Source organism: Strix aluco, chromosome 26 (genome assembly GCF_031877795.1).
Source record: "Strix aluco isolate bStrAlu1 chromosome 26, bStrAlu1.hap1, whole genome shotgun sequence".
Classification (NCBI taxonomy): Eukaryota; Metazoa; Chordata; class Aves; order Strigiformes; family Strigidae; genus Strix; species Strix aluco.
Window position 1 is genome coordinate 4,843,829 of NC_133956.1, and position 22,399 is coordinate 4,866,227.

The 22,399-nt window shown below is 46.8% G+C and overlaps 1 protein-coding gene across 7 annotated transcripts in view; it reads left to right on the top strand.

Annotated features, from left to right (window-relative positions):
- The window catches only part of PHACTR4 (phosphatase and actin regulator 4), a 79,135-nt gene that overhangs the window by 32,281 nt on the left and 24,455 nt on the right, over nucleotides 1–22,399 (top strand). For 4 of the 7 annotated variants that reach the window (XM_074850654.1, XM_074850651.1, XM_074850652.1 and 1 more), the window contains one exon: nucleotides 3,200–3,246. The exons of 1 other annotated variant lie outside the window; for it this stretch is intronic. In XM_074850654.1, coding sequence (XP_074706755.1) covers nucleotides 3,231–3,246 — 16 coding nt within the window. In that variant the 5' untranslated portion in view covers nucleotides 3,200–3,230. Of the gene's footprint in view, nucleotides 1–3,199; nucleotides 3,247–5,047; nucleotides 5,119–5,453; nucleotides 5,531–22,399 lie in introns of those variants that run through there. 2 more of the 7 variants (XM_074850656.1, XM_074850657.1) reach the window with 2 other exon arrangements.

A 22,399-nucleotide genomic window follows, 5' to 3' on the forward strand; every position in this document is an offset into this window, starting at 1 on the left:
ATGCCTGTGGGGACAGTGGTACAGCTAATGAGCTTCAGTGTGGAGGAAGCTGAAAGCGTAATGTTCAAGAGGTCTGGGTAAGGGTTGCTGAAAATGAGACCATGAGAAAGTGGGTAAGCTGGTAATCAGTAAAGCTCGTAGCTGAACTATGCGGATTGCCCGAGGCTGGAAAAAAACAGTGGCACCTTAGTGTGCAGCTTCGTGGTGACTTGGTGTTTGGAGCTGGGGCTGTTGGGGTCCCATCCTTCCCAACCCACTGTGGGCTCCTCAAAGTGCTGGATTTGCATCTGGGTCAGCTTTGAGTGCTCCCTGGGCCGCTGGATGTGTGCTGGTGCAAGGAAGGGGTGGGGTGGGAAGGCATGGCAGGACGGCCAGAGGCTGGACTTTGGTCGGGTTGTGTTGCTGTGGCACCACACCCTCAGGAGGATGCGGGGCTGAGCACATGGGCAAAGCTGGGACAGATGAAATTCCCTGCTTCAGCAGAGAGCGTGTTAAGACTGAAGAAACAGTAGAAAACAGCGTAGAAAACACTACAGCATGGCAGCAGAGCAGTCATTTTCTATTGTGTGTGGATTAGCTGCCTAGCTGGAAAAAAGCCATCACCTTGCTGCTGAGAGTTCAGAGACGGGTCAATGGAACAAGAATATATTGGAACAAGAATATATTCGTAGATTGGTATGAAGAGCTGGGGGGGGGGGCGGGGGGAACCCTAAGTGTTTGAACTAACAAGCCAGACAAAGGCCGTGCTTCTGCTCGCTGCGATGCTGTGCAGCAGCAAGGGGCAGGCAGCAGGGCTGCAAAGCGGTGTATCCCGAGCGGTGAAAGGAGCTGTGCTGGTACCAGAGGAATTTCACACAGCTGTCAGGCCCGGGGAATGTGTGAGCACTCCGAGGACATGAATATTCAGAGGAGCTGTAGCATGTGTCATGCTAAAGGAAATGCAAAATCCAAGTTTTCTCTGGCTTATGTACCTGGGAAACATCTGACAGTAGGGGATAAAAGGAATTTTCTGTTCTGTGGGGCAGGTTATCTCGAACTGTCCGTTGCAGAATGCAGCTTCCTAATTAGCCAGTCCTAGTTAATGCTGGCAGCAGGATCTGCACTGCTTAATCCATTGCTTTGGTGAGAAAGTGCCTGTTTCTTCACGCAGGCAGAGACATGCGCTCCTGCTTTGGCAGCCTTGTGGAAATGCTGTGAGTCCTGACTTTGCTCCCTCTTCCTCTAACCTGGCATCATTCTTTTTTTCCTCCAACGTGCCTTTTATGCTTGTTCTCTGAATAATTAGATGATTGTGGATTTCGTGTTTTGCTCAGAAGGATCCCTCCCCACGCAGGCTGCGGTGCTTCCAGCCGCGCTGTCAGGCGATGACAGATGTCCTTGGTGCGTACAGTGAGTGTCCAGCAGCGACGGGCTGCCGGGATTAGTATTCCAGGCACAAATGTGCCCCTTGTAATATGCAAAGCTCAGCGCAGCCTGCGCAGGAATGCCCTTGAAAGGCGAATTAAACTGAACTCCCTGGTGGCTCCGGGGGAGTAGGAGGGTTGCTGTCATCTACGCTGAGGTTCAAGTAGGTTTTGAGGTGTCTGCTTTTGTTTCTCTTCTGCTTTTCCTTCCCAGAAGGAAAGGGCAGACAGGGAGACCTTACTTGCAAACACCCTGTAGAGTTGCTACTAACTGGGGGTTTGGGTTTGTGTGAAGATGCTGACTTGATAATGATACTTGTAAAAATCATGATGGCTCTTGTGCCTTCAGTGGCGAGCATTCGTTCTAGTTTTTGCAAATGGTGTCCTTGATGCAGCCTTTAGGCACATCAAATGGATGTACCAAATCGTGCATCCAAAATGCATGTGAAAGTTAGCTGTATTTTAACAGTGTTAATGGATTAAGCTGGAGGGATTCTGAGGGTATTTCCCAAGTAACCCCCTGGTAATCTGCCTCTGAAATGAAGAACAACTGATGTTCTTGGGCAACTGACTTGCTGCCCAGAAGTCTGCACAGCTAGCGCTTCTCTGTGCTAAGCTGTTTAAATGTTGGGATTGCCAACGATGTTCTGAGAGTTTACTGGCTTTGTCGAGGTGTTCTCCCCATCTAAGAATATTGCTGCAACGGTATTCTAGCTGCAACAGAGAGAAGTAGCCTGGAGCATGGTTGTCTGATCAAAAGAAGTGTTTCGCCCACACAGTTCAGCAAAGCTTAAAAGCCCTGCTGGCGATGGCTTGTTCAGGCACACTTCCAGTGATGGTGTGGTAGGGTTATCTCCTCTGCCACCGCAGCCCCGTGATGCTCCGACGCTTTCGTGCAAGCTGAGCACGTGCTGTAAAGTCAGCAAATTATCAGATGGAGCCGATCCCTCTGATCTGATGTTGCATTACAGCCAAGAAAACTGGGCTTTGCTGGGAGGTAAGGTGGTGATGAGCTGTCCTAGACTTAGTGGTGAAGGGTTAGGCTGAAATGGGCTACACATAAAAGCTAGCTTTGACTTCTCAGTACTGGAAACCAGCTTGTTTGGTAGCTCTTTCCCAATCACCCCATGCTGTGCCTGTTGACATTTCCTATTGTGGTTGTCTTAGTTTCAACTGCAAGCTCCTCAGGACAGAAGCACCCTTTTTCTAAAACGCTGAGCATGTTTTTACTGTGCCACGTAATATATCAGAACCAAGATGTTTCTCCTGATTTCCCCAAACTTAGTTCCTCTTGCGCTTCTTTTCTCTGGAGAAAGTTCTGAAATGCCGGGTTTGCTACCAAAATCCCAGTTCCTCCTTTTTGTCTTTTTTCTCCGGTATGTTTGGAACTGTCTCGATGTTGTGTGACATCTGAAATACTTCCTGTGCTCTTCTGCCTTTGCTAGATAAGCATTAGCTGTTCCCTTTTACAGCAGGCACATGCTTTCTTGAAGAGGCAGATGTGGGACGTTTTCCCTGGGAACAAACATTTGATGCTTTGTAATTATTACACCTTAATTTTGTTTCCCTTTTCTTTCCAACACAGCATGTGTGTGATTAGAGGCTACTTCAAAGAGGGGTGAAGATGCCACACGCTCTCGTTCCTAGTTTGCTAGGGCAGGATTTCTGCTCTAGGTTCCCTCCACGCTGATTATGTGTCAACTCAGCAGAGCTGACAGAGAAGTGAAACTAAACCTGAGCTTTGGTCACGCTTGGAATTTTAATTTGTGTGTCAATTTTGTTTCCTGTTTTTGTAGGAATTGCTCAGAAAGCTAGTGTGCAAGAGGAATGGAAGAGAACACTGGTGAGTACACTCTTGGATATCTTACCAGAGGTTGTGGACCTGTTCTTTCCTCCTTGGTAAAGCATCATAAAGAACCTTATTTCTTTAAACTTTGTGTCTTTGATTCAAATGTAGAAGGTGATTAGAAAATAAGCTGGTTTGGCAGATGCATCAGTTGCAACTGTACTGCACTAGTGGTGTGGACCAGACCTGATCAAAGCTGTGGTGCACGTCTGGAAGATCTTTTTTGGAATCTCCCATCTGTGAAATCTGGAATACAAGTCTATTGGCTATCCCAAGCTCGTGAAAACAAATAACATCCCCTTTCTTAATAGGTGAGAGGCTAGAAGCGTTGAGCTGGTATGTGATTTGAACAAGGCACATGGCAAGCCATAAAGAAGGATCAGCTCATGGTAGCTCCTGACTTCTCTTTCTGTGTTTATTCCTTTAGGCTGCTCTGTCTTGCAGAAGATACAGGGTTTTTTTATTAAACAAAATGTGGCTTTAGAGCTCTTGCTTTAGGCACTGTGTAGTACTTGCCCTGAGGCAAGCAGACTCCTCACTGTTAGGTTTAACTGATGCAAGGTTGCAACTAGAACTCATAGATTTTTGGCTTAGAGATTGCCTTGAATAGCTTTTCCATCTGTTTGCCTAAAATGGCTATGGAAGACATGATTTAAATGGCCATTTTTTTCCTCCCGTTGAAATGAGATTTGCATGAAGGCTCTTGCCTGCCCCGTGGGAAGGCAGACTCTATTAAGCATATTGACCTCGCATCTTGTGGGCTGTGATGTTGCAGTTGGTGACTTCTAACTTGTAGTGAAGTGCAGCTCTGTAGCCATAATGTTATTTCTAGATTATTCCTGTGCAGCTAGGTGACGCCATCCTTAAAACTTGAGAATCGATGTATTTGTCAGCAGTGCGGTGTGCTTGGCGTGGCAGATGTACCGGGCCTGTCTGCTCAAGGCCGGTTTTTGGCTTCATACAAAGCTGGTCTGTTGGAGCCCAGTGGCCAGGTTGGAACAGCTACGAGCCAAGAACACATGCATAAAAACATGTCGTGCTTATAATCCTGGTGGCAAAAATTGCCTCTGTGCCCTCTAATTGTTAGCCTGCAAGGTGCACATTTAATTTGTGGTGATTGCTTTCCCTTATGATTTGCTTGTGGCAAACTAATCCCAAATGATGACTTTCGGAGGGGGAGGATGGGTAAAGGGAGTGTGGTGCTGGCAGCTGATGTTGAAGCAATGGCTGTGGAGATGACAGCTCCCTGCTCAACCCCAGGACAAAGCACAGACAGCAGCAGGGCGAGTTTTTCCATCTCTCCAGCCTGTATTAATAGGATGGCTTTGAGCAACACTGTGAGCTCTGCTTATTCACCAGGACTCGGCCTCTGCTGGGACTGCCAGCAGCCAGCTGTGTTTGTATCACAAAGCTTTTTGTCCCTTTTTACATGCAGCTGAACTCCATTTTTTAGGTAGATCAGTGAGACATGGGATTGGAGCCTGTTGAGGTTACTGAGAGCTTTGACTCCTGATTTGAGCAGTGCTGGTAGCCTGGGATGTTAAAGGCTTTATGTTCTGTTTGCATTTTGCCAACTTAAGTAAAATTACCTCCCCTTTCCCTCTGAACAAATTCAGCTGTGCAGTTTTAGGATGGAGTATCTGTACTTGATCTTTGCATGCACAGACACCCCACACAGCTGGTTGTGAAGCTTTATGTGTTGCCGCCTTAGTGCTGGGAGCTAAGAGCCCCATATGAAAGGCAAAATAAGCAGATGGGTCTTTCATTATTATTTCCTTAAAATTACTTTGCTTTTAAGGACGCTCATTCTCCAAGTGCTGCTAAGCTCAGGACTCCTGGGTTCTTCCCGGCACTGAGGCTGGAGATGAGGTAAGGCAGAGCTGCGTGCAGGAGCTGAGCTGAAGTTGATGCCCTTTGTTCCTTCAAAGCCTGGTGCTTTTTGATGTATTGCTGTCCTTAACTGGTTGTATATTAACTGCATTCACAATACTGCATGGCTGGCTTTTGTTTTAACTGCATTGGCACGTGTTCAGAGTTGGTGTGCTTCGAATGGCCACTGGGACTGCACAGTGAAGCATAAATCCTTTTTAGCTGTCAGGCTTCGCTAGTCATGGGTGGGGGAGCCCTCCTTGGCTGGCTGCCCTGGCTAATTAAAAATGAAATTTGCTGTTGTCTTCAGATTTTAATTCATGCTCATCCCTGAAGACTAGTGGAAGCATGGTCTCCAGGCAGCTGCAGTGAAGCGTCAGAGCTGTTTCTATACACAGTTATTTTAGAACAGGTATGCAACTTAAAATTTGCTCTCAACCCTACCTTGTGTTGTTTTTCAAGTATAGAGAAGAATATACAGAAACTTCTTGCAAGCCTTGGGACGTGGCCCTGAGCAAGCGACTATAGTTTAAGTAACCACATGTCAGTTATCTGCAGTAATTTGGATGTGTGTGTGTGTTGTAGGGCATCAGATGGTTTCATTTTTCACTCTAATGCTGGACTTAAGCAAAACTGAATTACTTTGCTGTAGGCTGTGCCTGTGTGATTGGTGTTGGCTTAGCAAATGCATAAACTGCTCAAGTCGCAGCAACTTGTCAGCCTGAGCCCTCAGCTACCGACTCGTGCTGTGAAACCTCCTGGAGACGGAAGAAGTTCTGAAGCGGTGGGAAGCTGCAAGGTTCTGTGTAGGAGCTGAGAGGTGGTGGCAATGGATTGTGCCTCGGTGTGAGGCCGGGGCACAGCCCTGCGTAGTCTGTGCTGGAGGGAGAGTGCTGCCCCGGAGTCGTCAGCGGAGCTGTGAGGTGGGTGGGAGGACGGAGGTTAGCGAGAGGAATAACTGAAATCTAAATATACACGCATTGTCAGGCCGAGTTTCCCTGCTTTCCAAGGTCCCACCTACACAAGTGATCTGCTGAAGGGAAGTGTCACGGGAATACCTTTCCCCTCTTCAGATCCTTCCTGCCGTGCGGGTGAAGGATCACACTCTATTTTCGGAGCCTATTTCCGCTGTTCCATCTACTGCCCACGCTGTGGCTGCCTAGACCCCCTCCCAAAGACCACTGGCTTATCTTAGCATGGTATGAGCTAGGTTTGAGCCTCTTAGTCAAAGGATTGTCTTATCTAGCATTTCATCTGCCTGTAAGTCTGCGAGATCTTAAAAAACAAAATATTGAAGAAGTGGGAGCTTTGTGCTTGGCTGGGCAAGTCTCACCTTGTGCCTGTGGTTCCTTGAAAGCTCTGCTGTGGCGTTGGATAGACCTGACATGGAAACGAGCCTGCAGTTCACTTGCCCAGTAATGTTTGAGCTGATAATTCGTGAATAGCTGTGGAGGGAGCATGGCAATGCCTTTCTTCAAGGGAAGTGTTTGCTCTTGGGTCCTTTGACCTCCCGTATTTCAGGGCTCTGTTTACAGTTTCTGCTTGTGGCTACACACTTCTTCTGCAAGGTATTGGGATAGGAACCTTTTGGTAGCTTCCCTAAAAGGTCTAAATCTCTGTGGGACAATTGTTGAAGCATTTTGGGAAATTAGTGAAGTAGCCTTTGAACACACAAGCCCTTACCCAAAGCTGCGTTTTTAGAATAGCACTTGAAATACTAAGTTTGTGGGTGTTTTAAGAATATTCTGCAGCGATTTCTTTATTCAGGGCTCTTTCATCCCCTTTGACTTTCATCCCCTTTATCTCCTGCTGTGCTACTTTTTTTCCAATTCTTTTCCTTCTAAAAATAGGAAATATTCTTTGAGTCCTCAACCTTTGTGCAAACAAAGAAGCAATTTGTTTTAGCATCTTTGCTGACTTCTGGGCTACATGCCTCATAAGGAAACCAGTGTGATATGAATCTGCTGCTTTTGGAGACTTGGACTCCAAATATAGTCTGAGCAGAGGAAACGGCTAGAAATGTGAGTACTTGCTTCTTATGCCACCAGTTCTGCTACTTGTTCCTGGCAAGATGCGTGGCTGGCTACCCGATTGCCATTTTTATCCCTAAAAATGAGAGCGATACCTTCAGATGCTCAGAGGTTCAAAACCATGATGGAAATGGGGGCGTGCTCATCACATGTGCATAGGGAATGGATTTTTGGATCACTTCTGGTTGAAAGCATGTCTGTAGAAGCAGTACCTTTTAGTATACATCCATTGCTGCCAACTTCCTAGCAGCCCTGCTGTCTGAAAGGAAGTTTGAGGTCAAAAAGACCTATCGAGCAGTTCCAGGGCTAGATTGTCCCAGCAGGTTCTGGCATGGCTGCCTTTCAAAAGACTAATGCTCAGAAGGGAGATGGCTGCAATGGTAAAGGTGCAGTGACCATGACCTGTCCCAAAGATGCTTTAGTCACTGACTTCAATCAGCCTTGGTATCTGAAAATAACATTTTGTTTTCATATGGCTGCTGGCAGATGTGTGGAACGTGTGTGGGATCCCTCTTGCCGGGGCCCCGTGCTGCTGCTCTTTACCAAGGCCCACCAAACTCAGCAGCTCCTCTGGGTAGGCACCATGTGCAAGTAGAAGACAGCAGAAGACTACGGCTGTGCAGTCTGTTATGAGAAAACAAAACCTGCTCAAAAAAAACAGTTTTGTGCTTCAAAGGTGTCTGCCAAGTGACTTTCTTCTTGCTATTCCTTTCTTTATAAATCCTTTTGTGTTTAGCAGCAGTGAAAGCGGAGGGAGTGGCTGCTAGGATGTAAAATGTTTTGCTTGTAGGTTGTTAGTTTGAACCTGAGGAGAGAGACCATGAGTTCCCATCATGTGCCTCTGGAGTGGATCGGAGACTGGTGGCAGAGACAAGGACTTTGCAAGGGCCACGGCTGCCAGGTGGAGCTGCCGGCGTAGGAAGAAGGTCTCCACCTGCACCTCCCTCTGATCTGATGGCGACTGCCACAGGGTGTCAGGGTTGAGGAGGAAATACGTCCTGCTCTCAATGTCTTCTGTTCCTCAGAAACCTAACGAGGCTTTAGGTCTCTGGGACAGTCATTCTGGTACTTTGGGTATCGCACTTCAAAAAGGGAAGGGTCCAAGTAGGGGCAGGAGGGGAGAGGGTGGGGTGGAGGGCACTTTGGTTCTTTGCATTTGCTGAAGAACTTGGATGAAAGGCCGGTCTCTGATTCCAGGGTTCCTCATCTGGCTGCCAGTGCTCGGGCCTGGCTGGGTGGGAATCCCCTTTTGATGACTAAGTTTCAACTGGAAATCAGCTGCTTGGAGGCTGCTGCCAGGCCAGACATTTAACCATTCAGCAGCATTTAGAGAAAACTTGTCAAATGTGCACTTTTATGTTGAACTGAAGTGTTTTGACGATGTGGTTCTTGGTTTAAACTAGGCTGCTGGAGATGGCATTTGTTGTTTTCTGGGTTTGATCTGCAGTCAAACAGCATTGCAGCGTTACGAGTGCTTCACTGTCACAGCTCTGAAGTCTGCCGAAGAACAGTTAATGTTAACTAGCCAGTGGAAATCTCTTTATAATGTCTGTTCCAGAACAAAAGAACAGGTTTTTCTTCCGGGAAGACACAGAAGCTGCAATTCCCTTATGAGATCCTGTATATTATGTATACAGCAATATAACTGCTTTGTGCAATACAATAGACAAACCAAAGTGGTCAAAGTGCCTGAGATTAAACATTTAATTACAGTTGATGTGTGCTAATTTGCAAGCATGCAGGAAGGCAAAATCCTACTGTTCCTTAGTCAGATTCACCAGATTGAACTGATCTCAGCGGAGACCGTTTGACTTTTAAACGAGGTGCTGTACATGACACTTGCTTACCTTCCTGGAGTGCAGTTTACAAGTTAGCAAAATACTTCGGGACATTATCCTGACAGCCTTTTGTTCTTAAATTTGTGATGAACATTCTCGTTCTTACTGTAATTAACGTGCTGAGTGGTGTCAGGGTGCTTGGGGCAGTTAATGGGATGCCAGGGCTGCTGTTCTCCTTGCTTGTATTTGCAAGTGATTCAGATCAGCTATCCAACTACTAGCTGGTGTGGCATTTAAGAAAATAAATACCCAACAATTCGCCTGCGAACAGGCCCCTTGTGATTTGAGTAGGTGTCTGAACTCTTGCTGCCTTCCCCTCCTGATCTACAAGCCAAGTGTTTTACAGAGATTATTTGCTGACCTGCCAGAGACCTTGTAATTCTGTGGTACCCCATTTCAAGTGAGTTTTAAAGCTGTTGAAGTAAATGGCCATGCAGTTTCTACAGAGAGCTCTGCCGGGAGGAAAGCGGAGGTTAATTTTGCTGGTTTTGTGGTTTAGTGGCTAAGCTGAGGATGTGCTGGGAATAAGATGCTTTGGCCTCCAGGCTGGCTGGGGCAAGATAGTAGCAAAGCCTGATGTTGAGTGAAAAATGTTGTATCTGCTGAAGTCCTTCATGATTGAATTGAATGATCTTACTCCTTGTATTAAGAGATAAGACCATGTAGGACATGTAATCAATCCTCCGGATAATTCAGGCCGACTCACTGTAAAATAGTGAGTGTGGAGTTCTTGTGGTTCAGTAAGTAGGGCATGGAGCAGAAGGGTCGGATTTTGAGAGTTTCTAGTTTTCATTCTCAACTTGTTGGACCTTAAATTCACCTTGTTTTCTGGAACGTGGCTGCCTGTAGATTCTGTCAAAGGATTTTAGTAGCTGATTTTATTGGGGTTGGGGGTAGAAGAGGAGCCTGCCTGGAACCAGAGGTAAGTGGGTTTGGTATAAATGAAGTGATTTCATTGCTGTTTTCCTTAGTTCACGCAGCAGCAATGTGTCCAGGCTGAACGGCAAACCTGGCCTTTGAAAAACAAAATACTGAATGTTCTCATTAATGTTGCTGCCCTTGTGAGTTGTAAATAGTGTTAGCTGAGCCGTGGCTTAACAAAGCTGCCTCTCAGGCCCCGCTGGGCTGCAGGGCTGGTGCCGATCTGCAGTCGGGCTGCTAACAGTTGTATGTTGTCACTGCTGACGTCACTGCTTTATCTATTTCTTTCTCATTTGTCTTGAAAAGGAGCCCGGCTCTGATTTCTATAGGTGTCTTTTTGTCTCCTAAAACACTTGAGTGCAACAAGAAACCAGAGATCTGGTGTGGGTTTTTTTACAGATTGGACCAATCCAGCTGCGATGGGACAAGTGATAACCACGACTCAGGAAGAATATTGCTCTTCAACCCAGCCTGGTTTTGTCTTGCTTTGTGAAGCACAGATTTTAAGATTTCTGAAGGACTTACTAGCTGGGTTATGATAAATTTTTACTTCTTTGTACGTGAAAAACAGTATTTATAGGAGTTACTAAATTCCACTTACAGATCTGTGTAGTCTGTTGGTACTCGGGCTGTTCTGTTCCTGAGCTGGGTTTTGCACATTCAGGATCTGCAATGGATCCTGGTGCTGATTAGAGCTTATCTGTGTAAGATGAAGCTTTGCACACTGGTGTAACTCAGCTGTACAATTTCCTTGCAGCATCTTGGTCCTTTTGTCGGTATCTTCCATCTCGGCCTGGAAAGCTGCTTTCACCTCGGGTGCGTGGGGTGTCACTGCTGCTAACCTGGGAGGTCCAGAGCGGTGGCTGGAGAAATCTAGAGATGGAAATGGAAGCAAATTGTGCTAAAGCCGTGTCAAATCGGTGCTGAGATCTGACCAGCTCCTCTCCTGCGAGGCTCCTCTCACGGGCTGACCGTGGGCCTGTGCTGCAAGGCAGCAAATCCCTCTCCCTGCCTCGGGGCCGTGCATGGGACCGAGTTTGCCCCTCCCGGGTGACCCGGCGGGTGCTGGCACCCACCGACACCGGCCCCGAGCCCCGCAAACCGTCACCCCCCCCTCCTCTTACCCGGGGAGGTTGGGGGGGCCCCGCCGCGGCCCTGCGCTGCAGCCGCCAGGGGGCGCGCGGCACCGGGCGGGCGGCGGGAGCCGGGGCGGCGGGGGGGGGGGGCGCTCAGCAGGGCCCCCCCCTTCCCACCCCGGTCGCTGCCCGCCGTGGCTTCACCCCCGAGAGGCTGGAATTTCGTGCCCGCAACCCCTGCCAGGGCGCTTTCCCGTAAAAGCTGCGTTTTGGTAGGGCACCCCGCCCCGCAAGAGCAGGGGCCAGGGGTTCCCCCTCTCTCTGTTATTGGGGACACCCCCCTACACACACACACCACCCCCCCCCAGACTCTGAAGGTGCAGCCAAGCCCTGGCCGTGGATGTCGACTTCCACCAGCGGGATGCCGTGAAATGGGGGGTGACTCGGCGGCATGCTGCGATTGCGTCAGGTTGGGGCAAAATAATAAGGGTGGCTGAATGGCTGTAGCGCGTCCACGCAAAAGCCTCCCCCTGCGCTTGAAAACGTGCAATTTAATAACTTTCCGTGCTCTGTATAAGAATCCTGTAGAAAAACACAGCCCCGGTTCCTGTGGTTCTCCCCAGCTCTCTCCCGCCGGCTGGGAAACGGCTCTTGTGTAGCGTTTGCTTTGTATGTTTTCCCCTTTACTTCCCCGGCAGGGCTGCAGTAAGGGACTCATTTCCAAGGCTGGGCGAGCAGTGAGTCATGGCTTGGCAAGGAAAATAACTCCTGGCGACTCGGTGGTGATCCTCGCTGGATGGATCTGCTCGTAGCTCCGTCCTCAAAGGCTCAATCAACACCCTCTCCCCATCTCAGGAAGGCAGAGTTAGGCAGACGTCTGAGGCTGACCCTTGATCATTGAGAGGACTATAACCAGCCCCTGCAATGATTTTTTTGTTGAAATTCAACCAAACTGTTGGAAAAGCTGCCTCCCCTCCCCAGCCCTTTGATCTTAAAGTTAAATCTTGGAGATGTTAGTGGTGATTAGGAAAGTAAACATTGTCCCTTCCTGGAGGGAAGACAGAAGTTTGTTCTGCTCAAGCACGGTGCGTTGCAGGGGTTAAGTTACATTTTGCTTTGGGGAGGAAAGGAAAAAATCTCTCAAAGTAATTAACTTAAGATGCTGACGCTAATGAACGGGCTTTCAAAGCAGGGGCTGGTGGGGGGTTGATGGGAATCCCCTGTTGAATCAATGACATTAGGGCCTTAGGAGTGATTCTGCAATTATTAGACTGAAATGATGTTGAACATGAAGTTAATCCTGTTATCTCTCAAATATTGAGCAAACTGCTTGCTCTGGATAACTCTATAATGGGATTATACTAGTCAGTCTGGCACCCTTGACACTCCCTATCTGTTCAGGGCTTTTTCTTATTTTCCTCTTCAGGATAAAGTATTGATCAGTCTTCTTAGAGTTAATTTTGGGAGATGGTGTCTAGGGCACTGTTTTGCAGTGATCCTGGATTTTCTCTTTCTTTTTTTAAAAATGAGTTTGATAATGAGCACCCTGTTGCCTTATGAAGCCATTCACTCCTCCACAGCAAAGATCCCTTGAGCCCATCCCTAAATAAATGTTTAGGAAAAGAACTGAAGAACAAGGACAAGTATAAAAAGAGACTTCCCTTCGTCATGCCTTCCTGGCATCAAAAATCTGCAGTTGGGTGAGTTCCTGTGCTGGAGACCATGCCCGGGCCATCATGTTTGCAGAGTATAATCAGTTCCGGTTTGAAAGCCTAATTTTGCATCTGTGATAGCCTGTAGCAATTGTTCTAAACAAAAGTAACTGGTGGGGTTTTTCAAAGGATTATCCTGAGTTTGTTTTTAAGCAGTCTGATAAATTGCAAGGTAACCAATGGCAGGAAAACACAAGCACCAAAATGATCATGTAGGGAGGAAAGAGAAAAACCCTAACGCATGTTCAGTCACTCGCCGACGTTCATTACAGACAGGATTGCTTTCCCGTTGGGCCCACACGCCTCCATGTTTTAGTGGCCTGACTTTTATGCAGGGTTTGTCATGAGCTGGAACAGTGGTGTTGTCACCGCCGGGTCAAGTTATGTCCTTGGTTGCAGCAGGGCCAAACATAGTGACTTACGGTTCTGTAGTTATGGGCAGAAATCAGACTACTGCGTATCGTGCGAGAGGTAAAGACCTACACCCTGGTGAGAATTACAATTTGAGTTTCAAAGTCAGAGAAAACAGTTTTTTCTCTGCTCTGTAGCCAGAGGCTCAATTAACAATAAAACGGGCCTCTTTCTTTCAGCATCACTACAGTATAGAAGTGATTTCTACAACACCCACTAAATGAGCAGATGTTTTTGTGCCAAACCAGAAATTTCCATAAATATGGGAAAGTTCCATTACAGGGTCAGTCAGCTTTTAGTTTCCAGGCTTTGGTTATTTTTTTTAAGGCTGATCTGAATCTCATTAAGAACTGCTTATTTTTTGGTGAGGGGTTTTTTTCCCATCCCCCCCCACTCCCTTGCCAAAGGTGAGAATTGCTTTGGAAGCTCCGAGGAGCTCCCTTACAGCAGAAATGGGCTTCAGCGTTGCTAATGACTCGTGTGTAGATGTGGGCTAGTGTAGCCAAGGGGCCATCTAGGATTTTGGACCAGCTGGGTTTCAGTTTAAGTGCCCAGGGGCCAGCTAGCCCTGCTGTTGATAAGGTAATGGATTTAGGTGGTGTTGTTGCGACCTGTAATTTCAGGGAGCTTGGGGGAAGCCTTGGGATGGCATTTTTACAGCAAGAGAGCTAGTGCCTTCTGCATGCTTCTTCAGATGGGAATCCAGCACAAGAACAAATTCCCTGTTTCAAACCTAAAGTACATGGAGAAATGGTTTAATGTTTGTTTGCACACCCTAAATTTTGTGCACCAATCCAGTTGCTTGCTCTGATGTATCCTTGCTATAACTACTGTTTGAAGAATGTGCTTACTTGGAGCCCTGGTTTTCAACTTCCCATTTGTGCACCTTTGAACATTGTCTGACAGGAGGCACGGACCCCTCTGAAGTTAGTTAATCCAGATGTACCTGGCTTTCTCGGTGGGTTCACTTTGGACCCCTTAAAGGTAGCTCTAGCTCATTCTTCCTGCGAGCTGAAAACCCCTGAACTTGAGTTTTGGTGCTGCTTAGTCTTGTGTGCTGTGGATCTTGAGGTGGGAACTCTTTGGTGCATGCTGTGGTGGGGAGTTTGTACTGATACTTGTAAGATCTTTCTCCCTAATGAGCAGCGTTGACCTCTTTGAGCATTGGGAAGTACGTTGTAACCTCACGGAGCCATGGGATGTAGCATGGAGCTCGGTGGCTGCCTAATCTCTGCCACGTCATTCTTTGATCCGAGCCCCTCTCTCAAGGTGTTTAACAGAGGTGTGAGGCTTACAAAGGCTGCCAGGGGCAGGAGCGAGGTGAATCACGCTGCTCTGTCTAGCCCACTGACTGGGGGGGGTTATCTGCATTTCAAGTGAAGGTAGGACTCCCACAAGCCCTCCTGGGTTGGCTGTAAGCTTGTTAGCTTACATACTTGAAATAGTAGTGTGCTATAACTCCTTATGCTGCAAAATTTGTCTGAGAAGGTGAGTAAATATTTGAGTAGCTTGCCCTTGCAGAGCTCACGGCTGTTGGCATTCGAGCTGGCTGCTTCAGAGCCAGGCCTGATGGACTGCAGTGGTCGTGCTGGGCTACAGTCTAACCTCTTACTGGCAGAAACAGTCTTGTTTCGATTTAACCACGTTTCCTCTCAGCAGCAGTGCTCAGAGACCGTCTGCAGCCCCACATGCGACCATGCTGAGCGTTGAGTAGATGGGAGCGTTATTTGATAGTGTCGGAAATGGTTTCCAGCCACTCTTTTGATATGGTGCTACTTGCTCCTAAACAAGGTCGCTGCTGGTGCTCGACAAATGCAGGAGCAAGGGAATGAGGTGAAATGAGGATTCTGGGAAAGTGTGGTCACATCTGCAAGAGGGGGAGCAGCTCTGGGAGAAGCGGCTTCTTACGAGGTTACAATCAGCCGTACCTTCTGAACTGTTGGTGTTATCTCATCTCTTGACATTTCCTTTAATTATCTGAAATGGCCTTGACACTATAAACAATTGCCATGGCATTGTCTCTGCAGCTTGTGTGAGTCAATGTGATGTGTAAACAGCGTTTGGTTTTGGGGACCCGATCTGTGTATGTCTTGGGACACGAGCTACCTGTTTGCAATTGTCACGTCTGCTTTTTGCGCCTTGGTCTGGGACGGCTCTTCGTGCTCATGTCTGCCACCGTCTTGTTTTCGCAAGAGCTCTTGGCGCTGGCAGAAAACAGAGGAGCATCAGGGCAGGGGCTGGGATTTCGGGAGGAGCTGAAGGGGGTTAGACAGGGTGCTCACATTTTGCTTTCAGCTCCTTTGGGCCTCCATCCTTCTCTCCCCAGCGAGCCAGTTCAAAAGGGGTAAGGAAGGGGATGATTCACAGCACAAACCCAAGCATTGCTTTCATCAAGCTAGCAGCAATCTTTTACTCGGCATGTTTCAATCTTCAGCCTCGGTGGTGCTTGGAGACACCTTGGTGCTTGAGCAATAGTAAATATTTGAGGAGTTGAGGTTGAGGTTGACTGTCTTGCTGATGGCCCTTGTCTGGGTGTGACCCGTGGTCTGGATGTGCCACTGTTTAGGGTGGCCCATGGTAGATCTGTGAAATGTATTTGACTAGATGAACTTCCTAAGCCTTATCTTGTTCCTTAAATAGAGAATAAAGCTTGTATCAACATGAATCACAAAGTTGATAAACTGGAATGGTTCCTCTTGGAGTTGTCTTCTTGTATTGGGCAAATATTTATCCACATTGTTTCAAAAGGCATATTTGTGCAATAGAAGGAGGTCAAACCTGTAATTACCTGTTAGATTCACTCAGGTAGAAATGGCTTGTAAAAACACAGTATGTTTGAAAGGAAGCTTTTAAACCTGATGTTTGTGTGTGAATCTAAAGTTGGGGTTTAAAATTTCAAATTTTAGGAGAGTGTTCAGTTGTATGGCTGCAAAAAGTATTCTTCTTGTTGAATTTAAGTGCCTTAAGCCAAATCTATCTGCCGTTTCTTTTAATTTCTGAACTGTGGCAGGGAATTTGGGTGTCTCTTCCAAATGTATCTGCTCGAGATGATCAGAAGCTGAGACTGTGTGCCAAACTTGCCTTGCATTTTAATAAGGAGCTTCTAGCCTAGTCAATAATTAAAGCAGAGCAGGTGCGGTGGGGAAGTTGGGTGTTCCCCAAAAGCTAAACCAAGGCGCTTTTGTAAGTCTCCCTGGGCAGAGCCAAGTGAGTGAAGGATGGTAGGATGCCCTGGCACTGGCTGGCTTTGTGCAGTAATTTGGAAAAAATGTAACTTCAGACTGAAGAGCTCTAGGTGTTGAAGGATAATTTGGCTTACTGGTGCGGTGTGCCTGCAATGAGCCCTTTGGGATGGCAGAGGAAATACTAAAATGTTTTGCTGCAGTTTCATCTTCAGATACAAAAGAGCAAGTACGCTTGCTGGGATTTTTGTGGAACGTTAAAAAGAGGAAACAAGGCTTTTACAGAGAAATCTTGCTGCCTTTTCAGCTAGCGCATAGGCAGAGAGGCTTTCAGCTTAAGCCGTGGTTTGGCATCTTGTAGGAAGAGAAATTTGGGATCATGAATCTTTTAATGGATCGGAGCCTGTGGACCTTGACCTATACATTGCAGACTAGTTTCTAGAGTTAAATACAGTGCTACCCCTGAGGGTTAATTTCAATTTAATCTAATCTGAGAGGTTTCATATTTACTGCTGCTATTGCTGTTAATTTGCAATCTCCAGGGCTTAACAGAGTTTGTCCCATCGGTTTTATAGGTGGCATAGATGGGTTTACCACTTGGCCAAAGGACTTGGTTAGTTTGAATAATATAAAGCTGTAAAATCTTGTGTGAGTTAGGTTTGTCCAGTAAGGTAGTTAACGTGGGGGATGTGACTAACACATCTGTACTGCAGCCACTGGCTTAGGAAGAGCACTGTGTACTTGTGCCAGTCCTAAAAGCACGTGCTGAGTAGTGGTTTGAAAGGAAGGGGATATATTTTTGATTTGTGCTGCAGCTCTGTTAGTTTTGTCACTCTTTATTTCCAGTGTTTTGCAGTGGGAAGCCTTAGCTAATGTCAGTTTATATGTTCTTCTCCGAGTATCTTCGTTTTTGCTGCGGGAGAAGGTTAAACAAGAGTTGAGCTAAATGCCATGCCTGTTTCTTCCCTAAACAATGGAATAATTAATGTAATTTTCTTCTCCATGTTTTTGCTTAATGTGTTCCTAATAATATAGCTGGAAGTGGCAGATGGGTATCCTGCCTCCGAGTGCTTCACTGTTGGGAATATGCTGATGCTTTGCTGATGCCTGATGCTTCGCTGGAATGTGTCCTATATCTGTGCTTCATTTGGCTTCTGACCAGTGTTTCTTTTAATGCTGCTTCAAGGTGCTCCAAAAAGTAGTTTGTCAGCTTTGGAGATTCCCTTGCCTCAAGATGGCATAGCCATGAATCACCACGGTGATCAAGTTAGCCAAGATGTGACTGAATCTTTAATTTTGTCAGGCTTACATTCCTTAGCATTCCCTCACTAGTAAACAAGAAAATATTTAGCATGTGTTATAATTACAGTGAATGGTGAGGAGGCATCGAAGATGATACGTTTTCAAAAACGTGCTCTCATTGAAAGTTGCACTTCCTCCGCTGGAAAACAAAGCTGGGGGATATTTTGGCCTTAAGCTTCTCTTGGCCCCAAGGCCTACTACGCAATTTTCTTTAGCCTGGTCTTTGAGACAATTAAGCGATTCCTTGTGTTCCAGCCACCCGCTGTGATCATGAGGCTTTTCAGGAGCACGTCCTCAGCTTTATTTTCCCTTCCTAAACGTGAGGCTGGACGTGCTGTCAGTCAGCTCGTTGGCAGAGCCTGCTGCTGACCCTAGAGCAATGCTCTTCCTCCAGCTGTGCTCCATCCCGGTCAACATCTGGGCTGCTGGAGCACATGGGTTGCTTTTCCCCCCTTTCCCCCCCCCACCAGTACATACGTGGTGGCACCAGGGCAGTCCCTGCTGTGCTAGATCCACTGCCCTTTGCTTTCTGAGATGGAGCAGGCGCTATCGCCATGCTGACTAATTGGTGGGGACAAGGGGACTGGAATGCTCTGGGAAATAGGAGTTTCCCTCTTGGAAATATCACAGGAAGCATGGAGGAAATCATGTGGTTTAGGAGTGGTTACCTCACTTTTCTGTCTCATCCGAACCAGCGCCCTTTCATCAAAGTATACAGAACCTAAACAATGCGATGCCAGCTGGCTTATAAATAAACCATTTTCCATTTCCACACCGGGTATCGGGCTGACTTTTGATACCATGTGAGGGGAAAGGAAGAGCGTCACGTTGTGTTGGCTTGTGACCTTTCAGATTGACTACCCGCACGCTTCCCCTTGGTCTGCTGTCGTAGTTAGACGTGGGAAAGAAGCAACTCTCCCACATGCTCTGTTTCAGAGCACAGCTCAGAAATGGTCATCTTTGTAGGCAGCCAGAGCTGTTAAGTATATATAATATATTTTTAATACTTTCCTTTCTCTGCCAAAGCTGCTGAGGATTGCTAGCAAACAGATTGTGGTGAAACGCATCCAGAGTGGTGGTGCTGCCACTTTTTCTTCTCCCTGCCAATCCTCCTGGTAAGGTGGTACCATGGGCCTGTGTTAGTGTTTCAGGTGGGTGCATCTCCAGCAGGGAAAGAGCCTTAAACGTCCTGTAGCTCCTGCTGACTTTTTTGCTGATGGGCTCTAAAGGAAAACGCCCAGTATCACTGGTTTTAAATAGACAGCTCCGTCTGCATGGATGGGATAATGCAAGAGTCCTTTTGAATGTTCCTGTGGCTGAATCATGGAACATAAATGTCTGAGTCACTGTAGATGAATGTGGTGTTTCACGTTGGTGTGAACTGAAATGTGAGCAACAGTGTTTTTATTAAAGGAGCTAATATTTGTGCTCATTATGGGTTTCATTAGATTTTAAAGTGAAACAATCTAGAAGAGTTCCTTTTACGATGTGTATAAACAGACTATTAACATGTGAATACTGGGTTTTTAATGGGATGCTGCTCTGGATGGAGAGGAAATGAAACTCCAGAGGAAAGTGATGTACCCCACTTCTTGGGCATTTGCTGCCCATAACCACTCCTCTTGTTCTGTTTTAGCCATCCGACTCTCCTGAAAATCTGTAAAATTTTCAAGTAACTGGGATTTTTTTGGTTACATTTTTAGAAGAAAATATTGAAGGGACTATCAGGCATATCCCTTTTTGCTTTCCTGTAGAAAGCTCTTTGCTGTTCTGAGCTCTTCCTTCTCATAAAGGTCTTCACCTGTCCCTGAGGAGTAAAGACTTTGCTCTGGTTTCTTCTGGTTGCTCTGCTGCTAAGTCAGATGGCTCTTCTGCGTTACGATGGGAATTTTGGACATTCATTACTTGTCCTTGCTTGAAACGTGGATTTTCCTTTATCCTAGATGTCCAATTGGATGGGGGCTGAGGTTTCGTCTCTCTGCTGTTGGTAGAGCTGAAGCAACCTTGCTAGACAGGGAGCTAAACCCTGTGCCAGTGCTCTGTGCTCTTCAGGTGCTGCTGGCAGGGACCTTGGCCAGGTTGCTTTGTCCCATATTTTTCCCCCACTGTGAAACAAATCACTATGGATGCAGAGGGTTACTTAAGAGCACAGTAAGTATGGCTGCTCTTATGCTTTATCCTTGGGCCGGAGTTGAGACAGGAACATTTTTTTGGGATGTGCAGAATTTTCACCTTTCTTTCCAGAGGTGGAACTGAAGGATGGACTAGCAGGTTTTTCTGGCCAGGAGTCCACCTTGAAAAGAATGATGTTGGTGGTACTTTTGTTTTGGTTTTCTGCAGTTTTCTGCATTTTGTCAGCCCTCTTCTGGTAGGGTTTTTGTTCTTTATACCCCAAAGCGGAGAGAGTTGTGGCTGATAGCCCTAAAGGATGTTTGAAGTCCAAAGCCAGTTGCAGTTTGAAATGTAGATTTGTATCTCTTGGCCCCTTGAGCACCACAGCCCTGTTTCAGAAGCAAATATTAATGCTTCTGGTACAAACTTGATTACAAGTGCCTTTGCCAAATAGCCTTGTTACTCTTTTCATGATGGTTCGTAAGGCCTGATCAATGATACGGAAATGTGAAAGGGCTTTATTTCATAACTGTGTTTCCACAGCCTAGTGAGTTACCGTGTGGCACCAGAGTAACTGCCCTGTGTGCTCCTGGACTGCAGCCGCTGTGAATTTAAATGCATTTGTTTAAATCTTTCATTGAAATTTAAGCTAATGTTTCATGATTTACTAATGTAGAAATAAGGGGTCAGGCATGTGATTGTGCTGCGGTGCTTTAACAACCTACCGTGTGTCATCTGTTCTGCAGCAGAGCTTTGTGCACTCTTAGTTCAGAGAAAATGCAATATAAAATGCAACGGCTTTAATCTCCTTGGAAGTCAGGCAAGTCTAGATGCAGTGTTTAGCGTTCTGTAGTGTTCCCAGATGCAGGGATATTTTTTCCAGACCTTCTTCCAAGCTGGACAGCTGATTTACAGACTTGGAGAAGTCTTCCAGCCTCTATCTCTGAACTTTGTGGGTCTCTGCCAGATGGCAGCATATTTAAATGGCTTTAAAATGGCTTTTTCTTTGTTTCAAAGCAAAGAGTCTTAAATGAGGTGGAGCATGCCTGTGAATCAGTATGTTAATTGCCCACAATGAAAATCAAAAGTACTTGGAAGACTGACTGCAGTGGCTGACCAGACAGAAACGCAGGCTCCTCTTCCGAGCGCAGAGATGTCTGGTGGTGGGAGGCTGAGAAGAGCAGCGCTTTCAGGAACGTCCCTGTGTTCTGCGCGAGGGAGGAGAGCGCTATTTGCTCCTCCACCCCCGTGTGTCTGCTGATCCCTTGCTCCTCCACCTGCTCCTGCCGCCGTGCTCTTGCTGTCCGTGGGGATGGTGGTTTATCTGCTCAGCACGTAGGGATAGGGACGAGCCGGGTGCAGGTGGAGAAGGTGCAGAGGTGTCCTGCTTCCTCCTGTGTTTTCACAGCTGTGCTTCGGAGGAGAGACATGGGTTTGCGAGTTGTCCGATGGCATGTCTAGTATGTTAATAGAGGAACTAAGAGCATCAATGTCTTCCAGGTGTGTTTGTGGCTTAGGTGGAGTTTTATTAGATTTCAAAACTACCCCCTTCCCTCTCCTGGGGTGTGTTGGCTGCAGAACTGCCTCCCACTGCGACACGTGGCTGTGAACGGCGATCTCCGCCGCTGCGAAGCGGGCGTTCGCTTTGGGGGTCTGTTCTGACTAATGTGCAGCATTGATTGTTCCCAGCTGCACCAGCCCAAATCGACAATCTTGGATTTTGTTGTTTCCCAGAATAGAAGATTTTTACTATTGGGACTGCTGCAGTAGTGAGCTTGTCCTGAAATCTTTCTGGCTGCCTGAGCGATATTCGGTGGTATTGAAGTACTGCGGCTGCTGGCCCAACAAGGACAGGGACCTTGAGAGCTGCAGCAAATCTTGGTGCGTTTAAAACCGCTTCTTCCTCCAGTAGGAGAGAGCAAACCTGGCTGGGTCAGATGGGTTCACTAGTGTGATGCTGCAGCAAATTCCTGTACGTTTTTGAAAATTGTTTTTCCTTTTCCTCGGAGTTAAAATTAAGCTTCTGGATGGTTAAAGGTTTTCCCGCTCCTCTGTGCTATGGTGTACAGGGGTTAGAAATGATCTGTAGGTTCACTGAAGTCCTGTAATAAATTTTGATGAAAAATTCAAGAATCCAAGTGGACATAAACTCTGGAAATCTTTGTTACTGTGATGCAAATGTTGAGGGGGATATTAGTTACCTCAACCAGCAAGATGTGACACATGAATAAACAAACTCTTACTTTCCTTGTTGAATTTAAATTTTCCTTTGTTAAATTTAATTTAAACAAGAAGACACGCTCCCTGCTCCTACTTTCTTCCTGGTAACCTTAGCAGAGAGAGGAATTGCTATGAAATTGTATTTTTATTACACGTCTGGCTAGATGCGTGTCAGCTCTGGCACTCTTCTTGAAATTCCCTTTACTCGGGATAGTGCAGCTCCTACAACAGTTAGAGTACCACGCTTTCTCATTCATGACGGCCTTGGTTTGTATTCTGCAGGCTCAGGTACGCTCTTACCTCCTTGATCCCGTTTGGGAGGTGAAACCTCTCCGTGCATTGGCGTGCGTGGTTTCTCCAAGCCCTTCCTTGAGCAAAACGCCCCGGTCTCCCTCTCTCCTCGCTCCCGGCTTTTCTCTCTTCTTGCTAAACTTGATGCGAGGAAGGAGCGAGGGGTGTTGATGATTTGGATTATGC